This window comes from Coptis chinensis, chromosome 8 (genome assembly GCF_015680905.1).
Source record: "Coptis chinensis isolate HL-2020 chromosome 8, ASM1568090v1, whole genome shotgun sequence".
NCBI classification, from domain to species: Eukaryota; Viridiplantae; Streptophyta; class Magnoliopsida; order Ranunculales; family Ranunculaceae; genus Coptis; species Coptis chinensis.
This window is the reverse complement of record NC_141463.1, coordinates 43,152,362-43,174,166: the sequence shown is the minus strand read 5'-3', so window position 1 is coordinate 43,174,166 and position 21,805 is coordinate 43,152,362. Positions and strand designations below refer to the sequence as shown.

General features: G+C 35.5%; 2 protein-coding genes across 3 annotated transcripts; one reads left to right on the top strand and one right to left on the bottom strand.

Moving 5' to 3' along the window:
* The first annotated feature begins 312 nt into the window (after positions 1 to 312).
* On the top strand, positions 313 to 20,746 carry PDIL5-1 (PDI-like 5-1). Of its 2 annotated transcripts, none has more exons than XM_086575422.1 (5): positions 313 to 722; positions 800 to 858; positions 927 to 1,102; positions 20,074 to 20,178; positions 20,368 to 20,746. In XM_086575422.1, exons 1-4 carry the CDS (start codon positions 597 to 599, stop codon positions 20,166 to 20,168), a joined length of 456 nt encoding a protein of 151 aa, XP_086431548.1. In that variant the 5' UTR covers positions 313 to 596; the 3' UTR covers positions 20,169 to 20,178; positions 20,368 to 20,746. The 2 variants fall into 2 exon arrangements, with proteins under 2 accessions (XP_086431548.1, XP_086431549.1); XM_086575423.1 differs by having other exon boundaries at positions 402 to 722; positions 927 to 1,015.
* Positions 2,921 to 20,067, bottom strand: LOC147481531 (uncharacterized). Its single transcript, XM_086575421.1, has 2 exons — positions 8,145 to 20,067; positions 2,921 to 7,639 (listed from the first exon to the last, which is right to left on the bottom strand). The coding sequence occupies exon 2, from the start codon at positions 7,574 to 7,576 to the stop codon at positions 6,971 to 6,973; it is 606 nt and encodes a 201-aa protein (XP_086431547.1). The 5' UTR covers positions 7,577 to 7,639; positions 8,145 to 20,067; the 3' UTR covers positions 2,921 to 6,970.
* Positions 20,747 to 21,805: the final 1,059 nt, after the last annotated feature.

Genomic DNA, 21,805 nt, shown 5'->3' with positions numbered 1-21,805 from the left:
AAAATTACATTAGTTCTAAACAGACCCTACGTTTCTCTCGCTCTTCTCCAACAAAAAAAAAATAAAAATCTCGTGTCTTTTTGGCATTCAAATTTTGGTTAGGCCTCCAATTGTCTTGAGCTGCACTGCAAATGCCCAAATATGTCCCCACAAATGTCAGCCATTTTCTTCCAAAACACACAACTAAAAACGCAGAAAACGGTTTATCGAAAAAAAAAAAAAAAAAAACGCAGAAAACGATGAAAGCTCAGAAAAGGACACCAGTCCTGACACATGTATTTTAGTCGGCCTTTAGTGAGTATTACACGAACTAATAAAACCAGAAAGCAAAATCAAAAGAAAAAACGACGAATATCTCTTGAAAGGCCCACAAATCTATACGTAACCCTTAATCTCCGCGACTGTAAAATGCAGATGAGATTTATTTCAACTGTAAATGTCTGTCGGTACTCTATATTGAAATCTCGTCCGTAAATTCGTGCACCAAAATATCGACCCAAACATTTCGCCAAACCGATATTTCGCGACGTATGTAATCATTACTGAATCGAATCCAACACAAAACACGAACTAAACCCAGAAAAAAAAAAAAAACGATGAAAGCTGAGATTAAAAGTACACCTGTCCTCTTAATAATCATATCTGTGATTGTACTTGCATACTTTGTAGGTTGTACTAGATCTGAAGTCATTACCTTAACCGAAGACACATTCACTGACAAGGTACAACAATTATTCCTCGTACCAAAAACTAGACCTTACTTTATCAAACTTAATTAATTTTATATTTCTGTTTTTAGGTGAAAGAAAAGGACACTGCTTGGTTTGTTAAATTCTGTGTCCCATGGTGTAAGCATTGGTAAGTATTTTGCACTTTGCTGATTTAATTTAGTTTCTAATTGTTGATTAATTATTTTGTTTGTTTAGTAAAAAGTTGGGGTCGTTGTGGGAGGATGTGGGGAAGGTTATGGAAGGGGAAGATGAAATAGAGATAGGTGAAGTTAATTGCGGTACAAGTAAGCCGGTGTGCAATAAAGTTGATATACATTCTTATCCTACTTTTAAAGTGTTTTATGATGGTGAAGAAGTAGCCAAGTATAAAGGTAATTATAATATTTATATGCTTGGTTGTTTCTCGCTTTCGTTGTTCGTGTTAATACATGCTTTATATCTATTTAGACTATGCTTTGAAATGTTTGTTCTATGGAATATTGAGCCACATTATCAGTTGTGATACTTGATGGTTAAGTTACCTATTTGTAGTACTAGGAAATTATGTTACTTCCAACTTTGTTTAAGAATTATTTGTTGGTATATTGCAATTTAAAGATAAATTGTAGTACCTAAATTATCTTAGTGGAATAGGCAAGTATAAAGAGAGTGTCCAACTTTTAGGTGCATATATATAGTGTTCTGGGAGCTAGTGAGGTTTGTATTCCCCAAAGTAAATGTATTTTCACGTCGAGTGACTGATTCAGATTGAAAGTCCTTTGCTGAGTTTAAGTTCATTCATGTCCCTCTTCTACGTACCTCAAGCATTGCCAAGTGGTTAGAGAGAATGATCAGAATCTATTTGTGGAGAGTCTTAAAGGTATAATCTGGTTAATAGGGAAGATTTATTTGTCTAAGAAAGATGGGGGTTCTCAGGGATTACGAGGATCCATGAGTTTGTTATTACGGAGGATTGGCCAGTACTTGGTCGAGTTTACCAGTTTAGCTTGTGTCTTTCATCTCCATACTTCAAAAGTTAAAAAGCATAGCTAAGAGCTCGGAGAGGATAATAGTATAATAGAGAGCTTTTTTCCGATGATACCCTCCATACTTCAATTGAAAGAGTCTTTATGCCTTAAGAGAGATGGTGGTTTTGCGTATTAGGAGGGTCCATGAGTTCAATTTTACATTATTTGGTAGGATTTTGGTGATTGAGGAGGGGAACAATTGTCGAAATAGATAATTTATAGATTTGTGGAAGAGAATAGTTAAATATAGATTTGCGATAAAACAATTGTGAATTGTCGGAGAGAACCCCTAAAGGGTGTGGGAAGTTATCTTTAAGGATAAAAAAAAGTTCTAGTAGAGTATACGTGGTGATCGGATGAGCATTACATTTAGCTGGTATGTATGTATAGATGACAGATCACATTTTTTATTTTCTCGAGATTGTCATCTTTGATTTTTGAGACTCCATCGTTGTGATTTCATTAGCATAAATGGTAATTTTGATTAGTATAGCACTATGAGGGACAGAGATATTGTTAATCTTGTTACCCTCAGGGGGCTCAGGGTGAAATTAGATTGTATTTATTTTGTAAAACAAAGCAGAGGTAAATGAATTCGGACTATCAGTAAGAATTAGAGCTTCTCAATTTTCTATTGTGCTATTTTTTCACGTCTTCCAGAAACTTACCGTACTAATACTATCCTAACATTTTTAGTAGTTGCATTATGGATGCTTAGAGTCTTTCCCGAAGCTCTTTTCGTTTTGTCTGTATGGCTCATAACAAAACTTGGACCATTGGCAGCTTTTGAAAAAGGATAGAACTTGCTGTAAATTTCTGTCATTTGTGTATTGTTGATGGTGAATCAGTCATCAGTTAACCACTCTCGATTGTTGCCCTTTTTCGTAGGGAGTTTTGTGTGCTTTATGTCATTAGTCAGGAGTGCAATGGTGTCTCCAGTTTCGACAAAGGATCTAATAGCCTCTTGGTTCTTGAGAGTTCATTCCCCATTAAGGGTAGATTTGTGTGCATTATTCCTTTTGCCTGGATAGAGCAGAACAAAAGACACTATAAGAACAACATTGGAGGCCTTGATCATATCCCTCTATGGAAGTGTGGGAGGAGCTTATAGATGTCTTTTTGGGGCTTTATGCATTCAGATGAGCGGCTCTTATGGGTTGATAAGGGAGAGAGACGGATGTCTTTTTTTCATTTCCTTTATTTTTTTAATGTTAACCTTTCACCCTTACTGTCACTCTATAGAACCGTACATGAAATGTCAATTGTTCCGGCCATCTCCCCTAGAAACACTTGATTGGATATCAATATACTCCACCTATACCGATCAGAATGAAAAATCAACAGAAATTCACTATGAATTTGCAACAAATTTTGGTCATTTCAGAAGCCGTTTGTGAGCTTAAAGTTTTTAATGAAAAAGCATGTGTTTTCTTTTGTTCATCTGTATGTATTCAAATTATCATTTTGAAAGCACGAAAAACTTTGTTATCTCAATTGTAGAGAATATATGTACTTTGATTTGTATTTTTCTTAAAAAACAACCTCTATTTTGGTTTTATAATATGGTTCTGATTTAACAATCTGCTAAACCCTTGTTATGCCATGTAACCTCATCATGTACCTTAGCCTTTTAAGTGCATGTTCCCAGAACACACGTCCATTAAAGTTGTGTTTTTTACTTTTTTACTCAAGTGCTCCTAGTTATACTCATTATTGTCAAGGTGACCCTATGTCACCTCTTTTGTTTGTTTTGGTGGCTGAAGCACTTACAAAGATGATGTTAAAGGCACAGGATACTGATCTGAGAAAAGGGTCCCTATTCAGCTATTCCTTTATTGTATGCTGACGACACCATATTTTTTATTTACAATAGTGAGGAGCAAATCAGGAATCTAAAGGAATTTTTCTCTTGGTTTGTAGCTGTTTTGGTCTGCATGTTAATTTTTGTAAGAGTGTTGTCTATAGTGTTAATGAATAATGTGGTTATCTTTCATGGGTGGGTAATGTCATAGGGTGTAGAGTTGGTACTTTGCCTGCCCATTTATCTTGGAATACCACTAGCAGCTCCATATAGGGCGAAATTAGTATGGACTCCAGTAATAAAAAGATTTTAAAAAATATTTGCAATTTGGAAGAGCGGATATTTGTCTAAGGGGGAAGGATAATTCGGATCAAGTCCACGCTATCTTCTTACCTGTTTATTATCTATCGGTGCTAGTCATCCCGCAAAAGTATTGCCAATGGGTTGGAGAGAGTGATGAGAGATTTTTTGTGGGGTACTACAGGGGACTTACATAATTATCATCATCCTGGGATGTTGTTGTACTCGTAAAAAAAATAGGTGGATTGGGTTTTCAAAGACTTAAAGAAGTCAATTTAAGCTAAATGGATTTGGGAATTTGAGGAAGGGAAACCAACTATTTGGAGAGATGTTATTCATATTGAACCTACTGGTAGTTTTTAAGAATCTATGTAATAATTAGGGCTGCTCGCTATGTTGGTTAAGAAGGGCTGAGTTACCAGGTTGGTGATGAAAGGAGAACTTGGTTTTGGTAAGATAAGGTGGTGTATAGATGTCCCACATAAAGATAGTTTCAGTCAGCTTTATGCGATATCAATCAACAAAGGTGGACTTGTGCATTATCATGTGGTTAGAGTAGTCAACAGTTTATCATTGAACCTGAATTTTCAACGTGGTTTGTTTGAAAGAGAAAAGCAAGAGATTGGTGTCTCTGTTAGAGTCACTTAATAACTTCGATATGACAGAAGAAGATGGCTTGCCAAAGTGAATGGTTTTACAGCTAAATCGATGTATGAATGGTTAGGGAAGAAGAAAATTGCCTCCATTAAATATTGGCTGGCCTGACTTTCCTTATAGAAGAGTGAGGAATCCGAAGGTACTGTTGAAGGTGTGCTTTTTCATATGATCTTTAATTTGGGGGCACGTTCTCACAATTGATAACCTTAAGAAGAGAGGACAGTTCTTGGTGAACAGGTGCACCCTTTGTTGTTCCACTGAGGAATCAATTTCTCACCTTTTCTTGGAGTGTCCTTTCTATAATAGAGTTTGGGAGATACTTTCATTCCCTTTTAGGATTCATTTGGACCTGACACATGGTATAGATGATGTCTTGAGGAGATGGAAAGACTATAATCTTACTTCGGTTAGAAAAGAGTTTGGGAAAGTGCTATTTCATGCCAGGGTTTGGTGACAAAGTGTACTGCTGAACAAGTGGGTTATGCTATCAAAAGCATGATATGGGATTGGTTATTTGTTCTTCCTGTTATGAGGGGTATATCTTTTGGTAGGTGCATGGTAGGGTGGGATAGTATTGTATATCAAGATTCTTGAAGTACTTGTATGATTGTGGTCTGTAGTGTGACTCACTCACTCACACTATGTCAGTATGTCCCCACATCTTTTTTGTTAATAATAATAGGGGTATTTAGGCTTTGGTCCAACTTATAGTAGTGATATTAGGTTTTGGTCAATTTATAGTTGGTAACTAGCCATTTGGCCTGGCCTATGGCCGGACTTGCTACATAGATAGCTAATGACTCAAAAGCCTAAAGTTTACTTGAATAAATAATATATATATATTGATAGCCAATGATTCATTGCTTATAATATATGTATACTTTGTTTGAAGGGTTTATGTTTTTCTAATTTTTTTTGTAGGGGTTTTATTTCTAGTTTTGGGTTATTATTGTTCCTGTTGCAATAAGTTGTTAGGTTGTCGATGAAGGAGTATGGGACCTAGTAGCACTTTCTGGCGAATGCTCTAGACCTAAATATTAGGAGTTGCATTGATCCCATCAATTATTGTTCAAATGTTGCTGGTTCTAGCAACATGACATTCTGGTTAGAGCCTATTCCAGAGGATTCAACGATAGATACATTTACCGAGTCCACAGATTCACCAAGGTTTAAAGCATTAAGCTCAAAATCAGATGACCATCAAACAATATGCAACATTGGCTAAAAGGTTGAGCTTCAACAACCAAGTTAAGCAAGCTACTCAGTAATCAATAAATCATACTGAAAGAAAACCTGTAGTAGAATATGAGACAATGGGCTAAACACAATCAATTCAAAGAATATAGGTAAAACAACACCACTATAAGAATGTTTTTATAACCACCATAGAAATATAGCCAACATAAAATATGATATGTTCGTTGAACAGCCGACTAAAAGACTCCAGTGAAATTGACTACCAACATATGTTGCATATTGGAAAGACAATTGACAAAGTATGTTTGTTGCAGTAAGTTTCATCACAAATAGTTTAAATGAAAGACAATGACCGATGAGTGAATTTAATGTAAGTATATTATCCCTTGGAATAACAAAAATATTTAATAAAAGTAACTTTCAACATATAACTTGAGCATTTTTTGTATGTCTACAACGTAAATTTTTTGGCGCACTTCGTTGTATGTGTCAAGAGTCCATTGATGAGTCAATCTCAATCTATCCTGCAATAAGAATAATTTTAAGCGCCAGTTATTTATTATTTAAATATTTTATTTATGACTATTATTGAATGAGTAAATTACCTGAATTCCTAGACATTATTTCTTGGCATTTGGTTCTTCATCCTCTTGTTTGATTTTAATGCGTTGTTTTTCAAGATAGTAATAGAATATGTAATATGTATACCAAAACGTAACAAAAACATTTTACAGACAAAACTAAGATAAACCTATGCAAATGTTCCCTGATAGATGCATATATTAATATAAAAGAATAATACTATAACCTTAACACAACAATATCAAGAGGCGAGTACCAATTTAAACTAACTAAAATAAGAATGTTTTCTACTATGTATTTTATTTTTCCCAAGCAATGTGTTCATTCCACTTCTTTCTTTATAGTTGAATGTGTTCCACAGTTGTTGGCTTGTTGGCTTCAATACTGCCAAAGAAACTTGAAGTTTCCTTCAATGTCATGCTTGCAGCAATCAGTGGCCAATACCCACCCGTATCAGGTTTCAGCTTCTCTCCATTTTGAAGGGAAATCGATCAATTACAGAGTATCTCCAACATGCCAAGTCCTTGGCTGATTCCCACTTCGAACCAACCAACCAAAGCAATTGACTTTGAAAAAAGACAACTACGATAAAATCCCCCACATTAAAATTTTCTTCAAATAACGACTTAGATCATTGACTATAAGATGAGATTACCGGGCTTACTACATTAATAGTGGATGATCTTATGATTAAGCTAGTTCAGTGCATTATGTGCTGCATCTTTAATTGTCATAGCTGCATCCTTAGCTGCCTTAGCTGCATCAAGTTCTGCATCGACTGATTTCATGAACATTTCATGTTGGGCCTTCACCTTCACAATAATCAGCACATTGTGCAACCAGGCCACATTGAAATTCACATTTTCAGCAGACATTAAAGACTGCTCCCATTTCCTCCAACAACAATCAGAGACCCTACCTACTGATTGGTTCATCTCCACTATTGTCTGCAGCAACCTCTTCACTGTATCGCCTTGCAGAACTGGATCTACTAAAGCTGAATCAGAAGCCATCAAACCATGTTTCTCCCGAACCTGGTTATATAGTGGCAAATACTCCTTGGACACTAAAAAACCATCAATCTCAACCTTATCCTTGTCAGTTGACAAAGGCAGAAGTGTTCTGAAAAGTCCTTTCTCCTCAATCGCCCCAGCATCAACAACGTCAGTTGGCAATCCAATATTATCACCTACCTCCATCAAAGGCATTTTATGCCCTGCCTTGTCTCTAACAGCTGTTATTAGCTCTCTGCTAGCTATTCCTGCATCATTCCCACTCTCGTCTCGCTTATTAGCACCCATATCTTGCTCACCACCAACAGTTGGAGTATTTGTTTGACCTTTGAAGGCTAACAAACTCACATCCTGCATAAATACCACGTATACAACGAAGTAATGAGTTTGATACCTACAACTGCAAGCTCTAGTGAGGTATATTAGTTTCTATTATGAGATTAAATAAAAGACAGAGAACTAAACAATGTGAGTGCAATTGCATACTCATATAAGCAATGAATATGAGCTTAAATAAAATACAAACGTTTTTGTGTCTATTTACCCCTTGTCAGACTCTTAAACCTGCGTGCCTGTTGATATGATTTTTGTGCCTCTACATCAACGTAAAGTTCTTGTTAACTGACAGAGCAGTAGATCTTGAGAGGACACTACTTCAAGTCTCGGTCAAGTGCTAGGGCTGAAGGAACTGTTGGCATGTGTATTTCGCCCATGGCTAAACCAAATGTGACTTTGATAAAAATCAATTATCATTGTGACTCATCAGCTTGGGCTATGGGAATACAGTGCTTTTAAAATAAAGCATCTAAGCAAGAAACCATTTCAGTTAATAGTAGTGCTAGTCGTCAATACTTACAACTATATCTCAACGTTTATCCTTTGTATATGAGTGAAATTCCGGCATGCACTTTCTATTGGTCACCCTCCCCCTACCTAAACAGGTGATTATGCAATTAGCATTTTCATCAGTTAAAAGTCTACCTTACATGAAAGAATTCAATAAATGTTTCTCCATGTTGGTTTGAGGTTTAGCAAACTTAATCATTGAGAGTATTCTTCGCATCCACAATATTGAAAATGAAACCGGACACAGTGTTGAAATAACTATTCTGGACATGGAATGCAATGAAGATAGTTTTAATCATGTTTTTACTGAGATATTGGCTAGAAATGACACCTTAGTGTAAATCCACAACATGATAAGGAACCAATAAGATGAATAAAGAGAAAATATTGTCTCCCTCAAAGCAGTACTCCATGGTTTTTGAGTCTGATCAATCGATAATGCATACCTTACGCTTACAGTCGAGCCTGCTGCCACACCTCATGTTGTACAGAAAAGAAACTACAGTTTTTTCCCACAGCAACATAAATTTTCTTCTTAACAAAGCCTAAATCCATAAATATGTCGTTCTTTATAATGAAAGGAGTGAGTAGTGCGACTGCAGACAAACTTAGATAATTGTATAGCTCATGTGTAGGTTACCATCTGGTATTACCTTCAATCTAGTGACATGAGACTGGTATTTGAGGTACTGCAATGAATTAATCACTTGAAGCAGATCAATCTGTCCTTGTACTTTTTTTGTCACCAAAACAAAATTTCCTTCATTTTTCATTGATTTCCGAATTGGTCAATTGGACCATTAGGATTAACCAAGTCCGCATACTTATTAGGCAGCGTTGGTCTTTCTTTTCTTTTGCTTCTTGAGTTCAAGTTTATCCATCAGGGACTGACTTTAGTATTTGATTTGTCAACCCCTTTGAGACTAACCAATGATCTCCTTACATAGATACACTAACGTTAGGCATACAAAGAAAAATCTCCTTTCTAAACAATATGTTTGATCCAACAAATATGATACATGTCGCTCCATTTTACGATGTGCAATTTTGACTACTCTTCCTCCACTCCCCAAAGAAATCTTTGTTTAGGCTTCCGAAATTGCTTCACCGCCCTTTCTAGAATGGGACATAAGAATAAGTAGTAGAAGAACTGCTAAGTGTAGACTGTGAAAGAGCTCCTTCCACCATTTTAAAGGCACATAGCCTTTTACAACTCAACCCCGCTTCAACCTTTCCCATCCAATCTAAGTAAACTTAATAAACATGGATAAAATATTGACCAATAAATCATTAACAACTTTATAAACCGACACAGTTGGACATTCTCACTCAGTTATTAACCCATAGTTTAAACCTAAGCGTGATTAGGAGATATTTAGGATACCTAAGCCTGCTAAGACACTCGTACCTAAAGCTCGGATACCACTTTGTAACGCTCCAAATCTAAAACAATTATATACCTAAGATACATGACTTTTCTGGAAAAATGTCAACAGAGTCTCCTTTGTATTTTCGACATTTCAAAAATATAAAACCTGTCATAACCTGAAAATTTAATAAAAATACATCCAAACCAAATATAAAATCTCATACCTCAGTCGTAAATTCAACTACTAAAAGATATATTGATTCGTAGAACCAGCTACTTAACCATCTCGACCAATGCCAGTTAAGTCAAGTAACCAATCCTCGAATAAGAAGAAAACTATAAATATACAAACTACATTCCAGAAACCCTAATACATGACTTATACAATGCAACTAACATATATACATCTCCTACGTTTCTAAAACAACCTCAACAAAACCATCTAACCCTACATATTCATGTAGCAATTGCTCATAGTTCATACATAATACCAAACCAACTGTTTTACCTTCAAGAAGTTAACATCACCGTATATTAAATATGATCTCAATAACAAATAAGAAGTGTTTAACAAAGACCAATCCGCAGCATAAATTTCTTCAACAACCACAATTTAGGTTGTTAATATATCGTTCTTTATAATGAAAGGAGTAAGTAGTGCGACTGCAGATAAACTTAGATAATTGTATAGCTCATGTGTAGGTTACTATCTGGTATTACCTTCAATCTAGTGACATGATGAGATTGTGCTTATTGATGGAGTTAGTGCAGCGCAACTACCTTTCCCTCTTGAAGTGGAAGAATTTCAATTGAACCTTTTGTTCGTATTTTGTACTTCAACTGACCATACCTACAGACTCTCTACCTGGACTTCCAAATCTTTTGACAATCTCCTTTTCAAGGGTTTGTTTAATAGCTTTATTTTTATGTCTGCCCTGAAACAAAATTTATTTAAAAATATAAGAGATTTTAAAAAAGTTTGAAGCTTACATTTCAACCATTATCTCACTCATTCTTAAAAAAAACTACAAAATGCTACTTCCACTTAAAGAAAACAAACCCCAACCTCAGTTAAGTAGTTGTAAGCAAAACTTATAATTACCAATGGAAAAATTCTAACACAGCTTGTTCTGAATTTATTGCTATAGAGTCTCTAGTTGCTAATGTTTTAATAGTGCAAAAAGGGTCAAATCAAGTGTGAAACACACTCACCGAAATAATGAAATGATAATAGCAATCAAAAAATAAAAACCATACTAAATTATCCAAGATATGATCAAAATATAACCTAATAATTACATAATTTCAGGTATAAAGTATAAACACATGCATGAACATAACCATACTCTCAACATTCTGATCAAACAACTCCCCACCTTTGCATGATTCCATTACAATATAAACTGCAATATATGGTATAATGTCCTTCAAGGTTTCAAACTTTTGGGTGCGTCTCCTGATTTTCAGTTCTCTACACACAATTAATATTCTCAACTTGATTATCCTGATTTGCAAACATAGACCTCTCCTCTGAAGATGAAAAGCAAATAACTTCATTAAACATCACTTACCAAATAATAATTTATGAGCAAGTACTATCCTGCATGTGCCAATATTAATAAAGGAGCAATAGCTCATGCCAATACTCATCTCTGCCACTAACTTTGCAAAGTATATATTACCTTTGCAACAACTTTGCATTGTTCCATGAGTAGTAATTGAAGACTACATCATTAGTAGATTAATAAAATGGTGCACATGATTTTAAATGTATGATATTGTCATGGACAATGGCAGCTGATTTATCTCTGCATGTTCTCGAATTGCTTGAGAAAACACCATTATGCCTCAAACTCAAATGGACGTCTAATGGTGAGAACCCAATACCTCAAAATATAATGTTTAGAACACAATGCCTAAGTTTATTGTGTTTTGGAGGGAATTTTTAATGAACTTAAGTTTAATCAATCGCTAGAATTTTAGTCGTCTATTTTCATAGTTTCGTCTAAATCGACCGTTTCATCAAACTTAGTGCTTTATCAAACCAAAAGAAAATAATCAATAAAAATCTGATCGAGAAGATAAAACTGCCTACATAAAATTGATAATTATAACAAAAAAATATGATAGATCAGTAGAGAATACAAAAGTTTTATTTATTAAAGTACTTGAAAATAATAATATATAACACCAACCGTAAAACCATACAAAAAAATAGGTGCATGAAGCAAGATCATATCAACTTCAAGGTTATCAAATGGTTAATCTGAAGCATCCAATATAAAAAAAAAACTCGTCACAATTCTAACATTTTAGCTTGTTTAGGATCAAGTGTCCATAACTCAATATCAGGAACACCTAACCGAACTCGACCCATCAACTGAATCGCAATACTCATGCCAAAGCCTTACCATAACCTTCCATTGGCTTCACTACTACACCCAACTTCTTTAAATTCACCCAAAAAAAAAATAACCACTCATTCTTGATGTGCTTGAAAAAATTCATCGTAATTTATTGATATGCAAATTTTTGCAAAAAATTAATCTTTATTTGACTGTTTACATTGCGCATTTAAATTGTTTGATAAGAAGCTTCTTATATCTATTTCTTATCAAACAATTTAAATGCAATGTATAATAACAATTCCGAACTGTAAATTTTCATTTGTGCCTCTCCTTTTAATTTTTCACAACTTCAAGGTAATGATTTAAAATAATAACCCCAGAAGCAGATTCCAACTCTTAAAATTGTACATTAAAAAAAATCTAAGAATCTTCTAAGCAATCAAGAACAATATGTTATAACAGTACCTTGAAAGAAGAAGACGTTTTATGGAGTCTTGAGGAAGATTCACTACTAAAAGAACAGGGAAACAAAAATGTCGTAGATCAAATATGATGTGGTCGTGGAGACATTCTGCTGGTACTTGAATTCAAGAAATTGAAGTTGATGTTGCGTTAGAAGTTAGAAGTTGACCTTGTAGAAGCCTTACAAAGCAAAAGCAATATGTTTATAAAAATGCCACTGGTATTCCCATAGGTAAAGGCCAACTCCTATTCAAATAGGCATAAATATTAGGTGTTGGGGGATATGAGGTAGTTTGCCCATCATATTTGGAAGCCAATGACAAAGAAAGATTATAGATAATATTTCTCACATTCTTGCCAAAGGCATGCATCGACACGTTGAGTAAATGTTAAGAAGGCGTGCACAACTAATATTTCTTAATATTCAAGTAAGACCAATCCTGATGGCTGGGTAGTTTTTGTTTGTAGTTCCATTAGTGCTGCAAACTAATTTAATTTCTATTAATTATATATTAAAAGAAATGTGAAGTCATTGTCAACATGGGGAAGCCCACAAAGTCACATTCGCTTAGCTACAAAAATACTATGATCTCCTCATTGAAATAGATAAGTTCAAGCTCCCCCTAGGCATCCCTCACTATATGGTACGTATCCCCCTGGGCATCCCTCACTATATGGTACATATCTTTATTAAGAGTGCTAGGTCCCCTTTCCCTACTTATCTCTATCTCTCCTTAGCTCTTCGATAGCATCCAGACTGCCTTATTCCAGTCAACTACGATAAGGGATAAAAAAAGGTAGTAATGCTTTTACACACCGAGATTGGCTTTTCACTTTTCAATTCCCTAGGGCTACTCATCTTCGTATTTAGAGGACTAAGAGTTTCCGTCTTATGAGTGAAAAAGCCATTTTAATAAAAAAAATCCTGGGTTTTTGACAATCAGTTGCGCATTAGGGTCTTTAGGCAAACAACCACCATTTCCTTCCACCCCGGGAAATTTGACACTTGGTGATTTCTGCCCGTAGCACAGGTTGGAAACTAACCTAGAGATTTACCCGTTATTTAATCCAGCATTATATCAAAAGACAAACTTGTTTCCTAGATATGATATGAGGATCGACAATAAAGTGAATTTCATTCATAAGCCTTTCAAGCTTCAATGATGTTAATGATATGTGAATGTTTAGTCTCGGGATTGATGGTGTTCTGCATTTGTTGCAATACTCCCACACCTTCAATTCCCTGCAGCAAACAAAAGAAATTTAGACAGGGAATGAAATAATGAATATATAGGCATATATTTATACATCTTTGATTTTGATTACATCCTGCTAATCTTACCTCGAACTGGAAGCAAAGTTCCAAGGCAGTGTTTTGACAGACCGTAGCTATTCATAGCCTTAGAGTCGATTCAATAATCCAAGGGTCGATTCGATAGTCGATTACAGTTGGAACTATAAGCTAGAAGAGGGTAGAGAGAAGCTTTTGATTTGCTACTTCCCGATTGCTGCCCGGTATCAGTCGCCAGATAAATTGAAATTGAAGACTTTCATTGTACTCTTTGTTCTATTAAAGGGTTTATTTGATTGCGGGGAGAATTCTCAGGGGTGAATCTCAATTTGAGCCAACAAAAGCAAACTCATTAAATTTATATAGAAGATCGGTCTTATTTCTGGCATTGATGATGCATTGTGACGACTCCTTGTAACCTTCTAATATATAAAAGTCGGAGTTACGCTTTCTGAGGAAAATAAGATTGGATGTAGTCTTACCTTGAACTGTTCTAGCAAGATGGATGTCAGCGAAGTGAGAGCAAGAACCCCTCCAGAATCTTTCTCATCCAGCATCGCAATTGTTAAATCAGTCAAAGCCTTCTTAGCCCTGCGAAACTGGCCTTCCCCAAGTGTCTTATGACTCGAATCCAAAGCAGTAAGAACAATTTCCAAATATCTCTGCCACTGTCTAATCAATTCCACCCCATCTCTAATAATATTACAAACATCCAAAGCCTTCACACTCTTTTCAAAATACTCAGCAATAAGTCGATCCATAGGTTGTCTACACAAACGCCCCTTATTATTAAACAAAATACCCCTAAACTCCTCTTGACAACAAATGAATTCATCAAGAAGACGCCTTATCCACCCCAACGAAAGCAGATCTTCGTTCGAAACCGCAGAAAGATCATTGAACCGATCAGCCACCTATTTCTAAAATGATTCAAGTTCCGCTTCTTGAGCTGAAGCCTCATTATTTCCATCCATGTTATGAACCTGATCACGCCTTATACTCAAAATTGAACGCCCTAATGATGCAATTGAATAGCAGGCATCTTCACATCAGCGCCTCCCCTAAATTACTAAAAACCCACAAACAATCCTCAATTTTCTTGAAAAATGCCAACAAAAAAAGTTGGGTACTCAATGTAACATAAATTATACCTTAAAAAAGATTAAAGACTGTTGAAAAAACAAACCATTGCAGTTTGGTAGTAAAATCAAAATTTTAGTTGCACTTTGAGACTTCTTGAGAGATTTGAGAGATGTTAGCAGAATGGCAGCCATTGCGTTTTTGGGAGAGAGAGGATTGGCTTTCTTTTTTCTTTTTTCAGTTTTTTTGTTCGTTCGTTTGTTTATGCATATAAAAAGGCGTATATTTCAATTTTTTCCTGTAAAAACTGAGGTGTCCATCTAAGAGAAAAAAGGGGGCTGACGTGTTTCACTGGGAGCATTCTCAACTACTCAATATTCATGGTCTTTGATTAGACTTTGGTCCTATTTCTGCTAGTCAAACTTGTTGACTGTGATCAAACCGTCCAACTTTAGGTTAATACCTAGAATACCCCTTACATGTGCATCTCACACGTTCATGTAAATTTTAGGACCAAAGTCTAATTTTTCATTTTGTTATAGTACTATTGCCTTAATTACTAATACAAACAGAAAATTGGGTATAGGTACACATACGCAAATTTCTAAAGTTTAGAGGAAATAGCAAACTTTTTTTTTGTTTTTCCTCCATAAAAACTGAAATTTGACATCTGTCTCAAATTTTAGACTGACTTTTACAATTTTGACCGCTTTTATTAGTCCCAACTAAAGAAGCCAACTACCAACAAAAAAAAAAGTTACGAACTAAATCAGTTACCAAAAGGGTAGTGGGTTAATCAAAATAACTAAAATTTATTCGAAATCTACAAAATTCCAATTAAAAGTGAGATGAATTTCTGAAGAGACCAAAACAATATGGAAAACATCAACTTCAAAAACGGAAAAAATGTATGTTGATTTCAACTAATTTCAATACAACTTTAACAATTTAAAATGCATCTCTAATAATTTTGAATAGCATGTTTAAGCTTTGTTTGATGTAATTCAAATTGTGAAATTGTGAAAGGACAAATGGTGTTTTTTTTATAAGACAATTGTATTATTTGATTGCAGTACATCTTGGAGCAATACACACGCACCCTTGCCTGATGAGTGGCCTCGATTGACACACACACCTACAGCCTGGGCACATTAGATTTTAGTATTATTTATTTGTGGAAGAAATTGGCAGTTACAAATGAAAGGGTAAAAAGGAGAAATAAGAAATTTTAAAAACAGTTAATACACCCAAAAAGTGACGTGTTGCTAAAATTGGAGTAGAATTAAAAGATAATATTGGTCTTTCTCTAGACAAAAAGCACACTAAAGAAAGTGTCTAGAACCCAATTTCTAGCTAATACAAAATGATCCCTGACTCTAATTTTAAAACTGCAAATTGGGGTTTTTGTTTTGCTTCTCTTCTATGTTTAAGTATTGATCTCCACACCCAAGAGCAGTCTGAAGGGATCTTCATTGTCCAAAACAATTTGTCTCTCAGCTGATACTCCCAAATCCATTTGATCCATAGAGTTTCTTCCTTGGTTACAGTCTTGTAGATTAATAATCCACAATGCGCAACAACATTCCATACGTTAGGGTCCACTTTGAAACCGGCGTCCTTCACACTTGTTGTATATTATAGTACAATGACTAAACTAGCTTTATGTACCTTCCTCTCCATACTTGGACCAGCCCATCAAATCTATTTGTAAGCTTAGAGATTTTATCTAGTGTACCAATATGAAGGTCTTTACCCAGTAGTTATGAAAGAATGATAACACATAGTGTACTAATTGTAGCTTTGCTGCTAGGGTCAAGAAAGTGTTATTCCACTTTGATATCCTTGTTGTGACCAATTCCACTAAAGGTAAGTAGTCTTTGATGCCTAATTTTGATGCCTAATCTCGATGCTGTAAGAGCTAAGCCCAAGTACTTGATGGGAGGTGAGATTAATTCCACTCTAATAATATCTGTTAAGGTGGTGCTTGAGGCCGGATGAGCTGAGACTACCAGTGAAGTTGAACATCAATTCAACACTTCAACACAACCACACACAAGTCCACTAGAACATCAAAACAAAATAAAACAAACACAAGTCCACTAGAACGTCCCAAAACATAACAAAATATAACAATCATGAAATTAAAAAAAAAAAAAAATGCCACAATTGTCCTGCCTCCTATGATTTCTATGGGTACTCAAGGCTTTTTACTGCCTCCTCTACTTTGTGGTGGTGGTACTTGTGCTCTGGCTCCGCTTGGTTTTCTACTGCCGCCCCTGTCTCCTCTACCTTGTGGTGATCATGGTGGTGCTTCCTGCATTGATGCATAGTATAACACAACCTTAACAGACATTACCAAAATCTCATCATTTTAAGAGATTAAATTAAGTTAAACAAGCTTCGAATTAGAGAACAACCAAACAAAAACCTCAATTTGCAGTTTTAAAATTAGGGTTATGGGATCATTTTGTATTAGTAATTAATGTTATAGTACTAGTACAAAATGAAAAATTAGACTTTGGTCCTAAAATTCACATGAAGCAAAACATGTGAGATGCACGTGTAGGGGTATTCTAGGTATTAACTTAAATTTGGACAGTTTGATCACAGTCAACGAGTTTGACTAGCAGAAATAGGACCAAAGTCTAATTTCCAACTATAAATTGACCAAAGCCTAATATCACTACTATAAATTGGACCAAATCCTAAATTGTTTTACTGATAAAAAAATGAATGAAGCTCAAACTAGAGTTTTCTTCACAATGATTCTTCCAGCTAGGGTTGTTTAGATGTCGTTATATGTTTTTCCCTGAGTAACATGGACACTTTATATTCTTAAAACAATCTATGTCGGACACACACACGGACACTCGAGTCGGACATACAGACACGGCATACGATATTAAATTAGGGTTTCTTTTATACCCTAAAAGATTAAGAGCATAATCTATTAACATAGGTATAACTCAATGATATGTCAATTTCGTGGTTATTTATTTGTTAGGAGGCTTTATAAGGTCTGGATCCCAAGAATTAGATGGATAACTAAAGAATAGTAATATTATGTTATTTAATTAGCTTTGTCCTTGTGTTTTACTTCAAATAGGCCACTATGTTCCGACACCAACACGTGTATCCGTGTCAACGTGACTTAGTTTTTTCCCCTATCTTGCATCCCAAAACCTCTAATGGGTCTTTATCTTGTTACTTTTAAGTACTTAAAGTTTCATGTGCCTATTGCAACTCATCATTAGAAAAAAAAATCTTTCATCAATTTCATTTACTAGTGTGGATGTACATGTTTTACCAGTGTTCCTCATATTGAATTTGCGGTTATGAGTAAGTTATCATGTATTAAGGTAGCGTGCTATAGCAGTGTTCCTCATATTGAATTCTCGGTTATTAGTAAGTCACCATGTATTATTTAAGTGATGAATCCGAGCTTCTTCATTAGGAGAGTTGCGGCCTTGTGGGTGGAACCTTTACTATCTTCACTTAATGTATGTGATAAAAAGGAATCTAATATTTTCAATATCTCTTATATCTCCTTCCATTTTATCTATTTCTAGGGACCTTTTTTGGAATCAAAAGGTGTTTACAAACTTAAGGTTGCTCGTGCTTTATCATAGTAGAGATGTGCATAGAGCCATAAATGTTAAAACTCAAAACATGTCAACATATATTTTTTTCAAAACATGTCAACATATATTTTTTGCTCACGCGTCATTCCATGTGCCTTTGACACTCCCTCACAAATTCACATTGTGCCTTCAATAATTTTACCCATGCAAGTAGTTTTCTAATTTTCATTTTACATGTTGGGATGCTTCTCTGCATGGGTGGGAGCCTTGTCTGTCACGATTTCTCTTTTACATGCCAGAATGCCTCCGATGTACACTATGCTTTTGGCACATCACAGTTATATGGTTACAGTGTGCCCTAGCGCCGAAAATGTTAGATACTCTACTTTTACTTCAATGTCTTCCCTTTAAAATAATTATTCTCTTCATAGTGATAGTGCCTTCAAGATGTATCTGCATGCATCCAACACATCCATACGTTGAGGAGTGACAGGGCGAATAGTTCCTGTACCCACCCTCCCACATCAGTCTATATTTGGGTGTCTCCAACAACCCTCATTCTTCTGCAAAGTACGTTCCAATAACAGTAAATGTTGGCTGTTTGTTTAAAATGGTTTTATCCCAAGTTACATTGACACGCGTGTCGGATACAACGAGCAGTTGAAGATCATGGGACACGGATAGGAATAATTAATTAATTTTTTAATAATTATAAATTTATTAAATTAGATGGTAAATCAGAAATTCGAGGTAAATTAAATACAACATGTGTCCGACACGGACACGGACACGGGGATACGTATCCAACACAGATTTTTTTCAAAATATGGCGTGTCCATGAACCTAGGTTTTATCCAAATGAGTGAAGCGGGTGTCTCTTGACTCTTGAGATTGGAGGGGGGAAATAATTGTATGTCACGATGGATGTCTGACTTAGATTAAAGAGGATCTTCTCCAATATCTAATCTCTCTCTTATTCTCTTCCCTGATTCTCACTTTGTTCAGTCATTCTCAAACACGTTTTACTTCACTTTCAAATTAAAAAAATTGACACAGAAAATTTCCAAAATTTCAATCTTCAGTCAATCCTTCGTAAACTTTCCCAACAGGTTCACTGAAGCTTTGATGCTTCAATCTTCGCTCGTTCTTCATCGCTTAGCGGTATGCTATAGTAGGTAATTGTCTTGGCATTTGCAAATTAAAATATTGAAAATACAACTTTCTTTTTGGCTGGCCACAAATTTATACTCTATGGTCTATACCACCAGAATTACATATTGCTTTCTTATCTTATTTATGTTTTCCCTCTCACACTTTCTATTCACATGTAATGTGGTTCGGCCTAATTCTAGTATTCTACAAAGTTAAAAGAAAATTTTGAAACCCTTTTTTTTAAGAATTATTCCCAACTACCAGTCCGATAGGCTCTTATGTTCTTAAGTTACAATTTCAGTGATTGTGCTTGTTGACTTGGCTTTGTGCATAGCCTAAGCATGTAAGTGAATTCTTGATTTCTTTTGGTATCCATATAGCTCTTATTATTGTTTTGCCTGTACAATTTCCAATGTCTATATTGGTTACCTTTTTGGCTTTAAATCTGTATTTTTACACTTCTTGCGTTGTCATTTTTTATTTCTTTGAACTCTGGACTTCATCATTTGCAGCTATAATCCTCTTAACATCAGATTAGCTGTTGTACCCCGGGAATTATAATCTAGTGTCGACAGACTAGAGTTTAAATATCTAATAGTCGTGGCTTTTACTTCTCATTAATCTATGACCAAATTTTTTTTGCCTGTAATATGTAGGACCGAGGGATGTCGAGTCACTTAAAACTTTTGTTTTGGAGGAGGCAGAGAAAGCTGCAGCAAAAACTCAGCTTGACAATGACCAAGAGTTGTAATGTTTGACAGGTATATCATAAGTCATGTATTTCCATTTCCAAGTAGCTTATCAGTTCTGGACCCTGTGAATAGATACAAATATTGCATTGTTTTTGTGTGTTCTTTTTTCTCCACTTTTTCTTTTTGGTGCCAATATCCAGTATAACTTATCAAAACTAGTTCGTGTTGTTGTTGACATATAAGTGATTTCCTTTGCAGCTAAGTCGTGGAGCCCCTTCAATTTGCTACATTATAGTAGAATCTCTAGTTGACAGAAAAAGGAGCTATTAAAGAAGATGCACTGCCATTGTATGCAGCCAAAACCGACTTTTGAGGAACTTACATACAATGCACCCCCTGCCTCCTGACGATTGTTTTCTCACTTTGTCAAAACTTTTGTAGCTGCTTCCTTTTTGTGACTATTCACGGTTAGGCGCTGGTCTCATTGGTCGTGCATCACCTGTTTTCCAGGAAGTCTTAAGTTGATATGAGCAGCTTAAGGTTGTCCGAACTCTTTTTTGGTAGACCATATGTGACAAACTTTTGTGGAATGTTATACTTTACAATCCAGATCATATGAGAGAGCACAGTTTCTTTATCAGATCGTGCAAGAATTTGTTAGGGAAAATTACCAAACAATTTTTTTTCAGCCTTTTTGGCCATCGAAATTCCGTCCCGCACTCCAGCTGTTGTTCTTTGACTTCAGTCATTGATCTGGTTTATTATCTTCGTATCAGGAGGCTAGAAAAGACTTATTTTGTGCATTAACAAAAACAATAATGGGTATCCTGTTATGCTTAACAAAAAAAAAAGAGACGGTGGTGGAGATCGATGGGTTTTAAAGTTAGTTGGATTAGATTAGAGAACTGTAATGCACTAAATAAGACGAGATAGTCCAGAAGGTTAGCATAAAGATGTGCCAAAGGAATTGGTGTAGCAACGAACTATATGGCCGAATGTTTGGCCATCCTAGAGAGTGCAGAAATTGCCTTAAGCAAAGGGATGGAACTCTTTATGGATGGATCTGACTCGAGAGCAGCAGTGGAAGCTTTTAGCACAAGCAAAATTCCATGGGAACTAGTGGCTAGACGGGAAGTTCGCAAGAAAAATTTGGATCATTTCTTATTAATCCCCTGCTGGAGAGAAGCGAACTTTGCCACGGATTTTATGAATATGCAGGAAGGGAAACACTCATGGCTATATAAATGAGAGGACCCAAATGCTTTCTATTTGAGATTTGCTGAGAATCTTGGTACTTGGGTTACCTTCATTGAAGCTGAGTTTCAGTGGATTCTTCCAAAACTAGAAATCAAAAAGCATCTACAAAATAGTCGATAAAGTGGGCTGTATAACCAAACCAAACCAAACCAAACACTACACTATTGAACAAAATATTTGAATATTGTAGTGGTTTCCTTAAATCCACCCACTGAATTTAGAAACTACTTCTGGTAATCTGGTAAGACTAGCAGTGATCTAGATTTATCAGTACAGCTTGAAGTGTCGGAATTACTGAATAACTGCCTCAGCCTGTGCTATAAAACACAACCAAAGAACTCCATACTGAACCTCAACAGTTTATGCCACATACGACCAGCCAAAATAAACCACATAAAACGCACTGCAGGAGACATCTACTATCTATATATTAAAGCAG